At 65.9% G+C, this 951-nt stretch overlaps 1 protein-coding gene across 1 annotated transcript in view; it reads right to left on the bottom strand.

The window, feature by feature from the left end:
- Positions 1-423, bottom strand: part of LOC103593361 (putative uncharacterized protein DDB_G0276327) — a 3,068-nt gene extending 2,645 nt beyond the window's left edge. The window contains exon 1 of the mRNA XM_008576319.1: positions 268-423. Within this exon, the coding sequence (XP_008574541.1) occupies positions 268-423 (156 nt within the window). The remainder of the gene's footprint in view (positions 1-267) is intronic.
- Positions 424-951: the final 528 nt, after the last annotated feature.

The following is a 951-nucleotide window of genomic DNA, read 5'->3' as shown; positions in this document are numbered from 1 at the left end:
TAGGGGTGAGGAGGGGTGAGGAGAGGCGAGGAGGGGTGTAGGGGTGAGGAGGTGCGAGGAGGGGCAAGCAGAGGTGAGGAGGGGTGAGGAGAGGCAAGGAGGGGTGTAGGGGTGAGCAGGGGTGAGGAGGAGCAAGGAGGGGTGAGGAGGGTTGTAGGGGTGAGGAGGAGCGAGGAGGGGTGAGGAGGGTTGTAGGGGTGAGGAGGGGCGAGGAGGGGTGTGAAGGGGTGAGGAGAGGCAAGGAAGGGTGTAGGGGTGAGGAGGGGCAAGGAGAGGCATGGAGGGGTGTAGGGGTGAGGAGGGGCAAGGAGGGGCGAGGATGAGCAAGGAGAAGTGCAGAGGGGTGTAGGGGCCAGGAGGGGTGAGGAGGGGCAAGGAGAGGTGAGGAGGGGTGTAGGGGTGAGGAGGGGCAAGGAGGGGCATGGAGGGGTGTAGGGGTGAGGAGGGGCAAGGAGAGGCATGGAGGGGTGTAGGGGTGAGGAGGGGCAAGGAGAGGCATGGAGGGGTGTAGGGGTGAGGAGGGGCAAGGAGAGGCATGGAGGGGTGTAGGGGTGAGGAGGGGCAAGGAGAGGCATGGAGGGGTGTAGGGGTGAGGAGGGGCAAGGAGAGGCATGGAGGGGTGTAGGGGTGAGGAGGGGCAAGGAGAGGCATGGAGGGGTGTAGGGGTGAGGAGGGGCAAGGAGAGGCATGGAGGGGTGTAGGGGTGAGGAGGGGCAAGGAGAGGCATGGAGGGGTGTAGGGGTGAGGAGGGGCAAGGAGAGGCATGGAGGGGTGTAGGGGTGAGGAGGGGCAAGGAGAGGCATGGAGGGGTGTAGGGGTGAGGAGGGGCAAGGAGAGGCATGGAGGGGTGTAGGGGTGAGGAGGGGCAAGGAGAGGCATGGAGGGGTGTAGGGGTGAGGAGGGGCAAGGAGAGGCATGGAGGGGTGTAGGGGTGAGGAGGGGCAAGGAGAG

This window comes from Galeopterus variegatus, unplaced genomic scaffold (genome assembly GCF_000696425.1).
Source record: "Galeopterus variegatus unplaced genomic scaffold, G_variegatus-3.0.2 Scaffold1326, whole genome shotgun sequence".
NCBI classification, from domain to species: domain Eukaryota; kingdom Metazoa; phylum Chordata; class Mammalia; order Dermoptera; family Cynocephalidae; genus Galeopterus; species Galeopterus variegatus.
The sequence above is the reverse complement of the archived record's forward strand: the minus strand, read 5'-3'. Positions and strand labels throughout refer to the sequence as shown.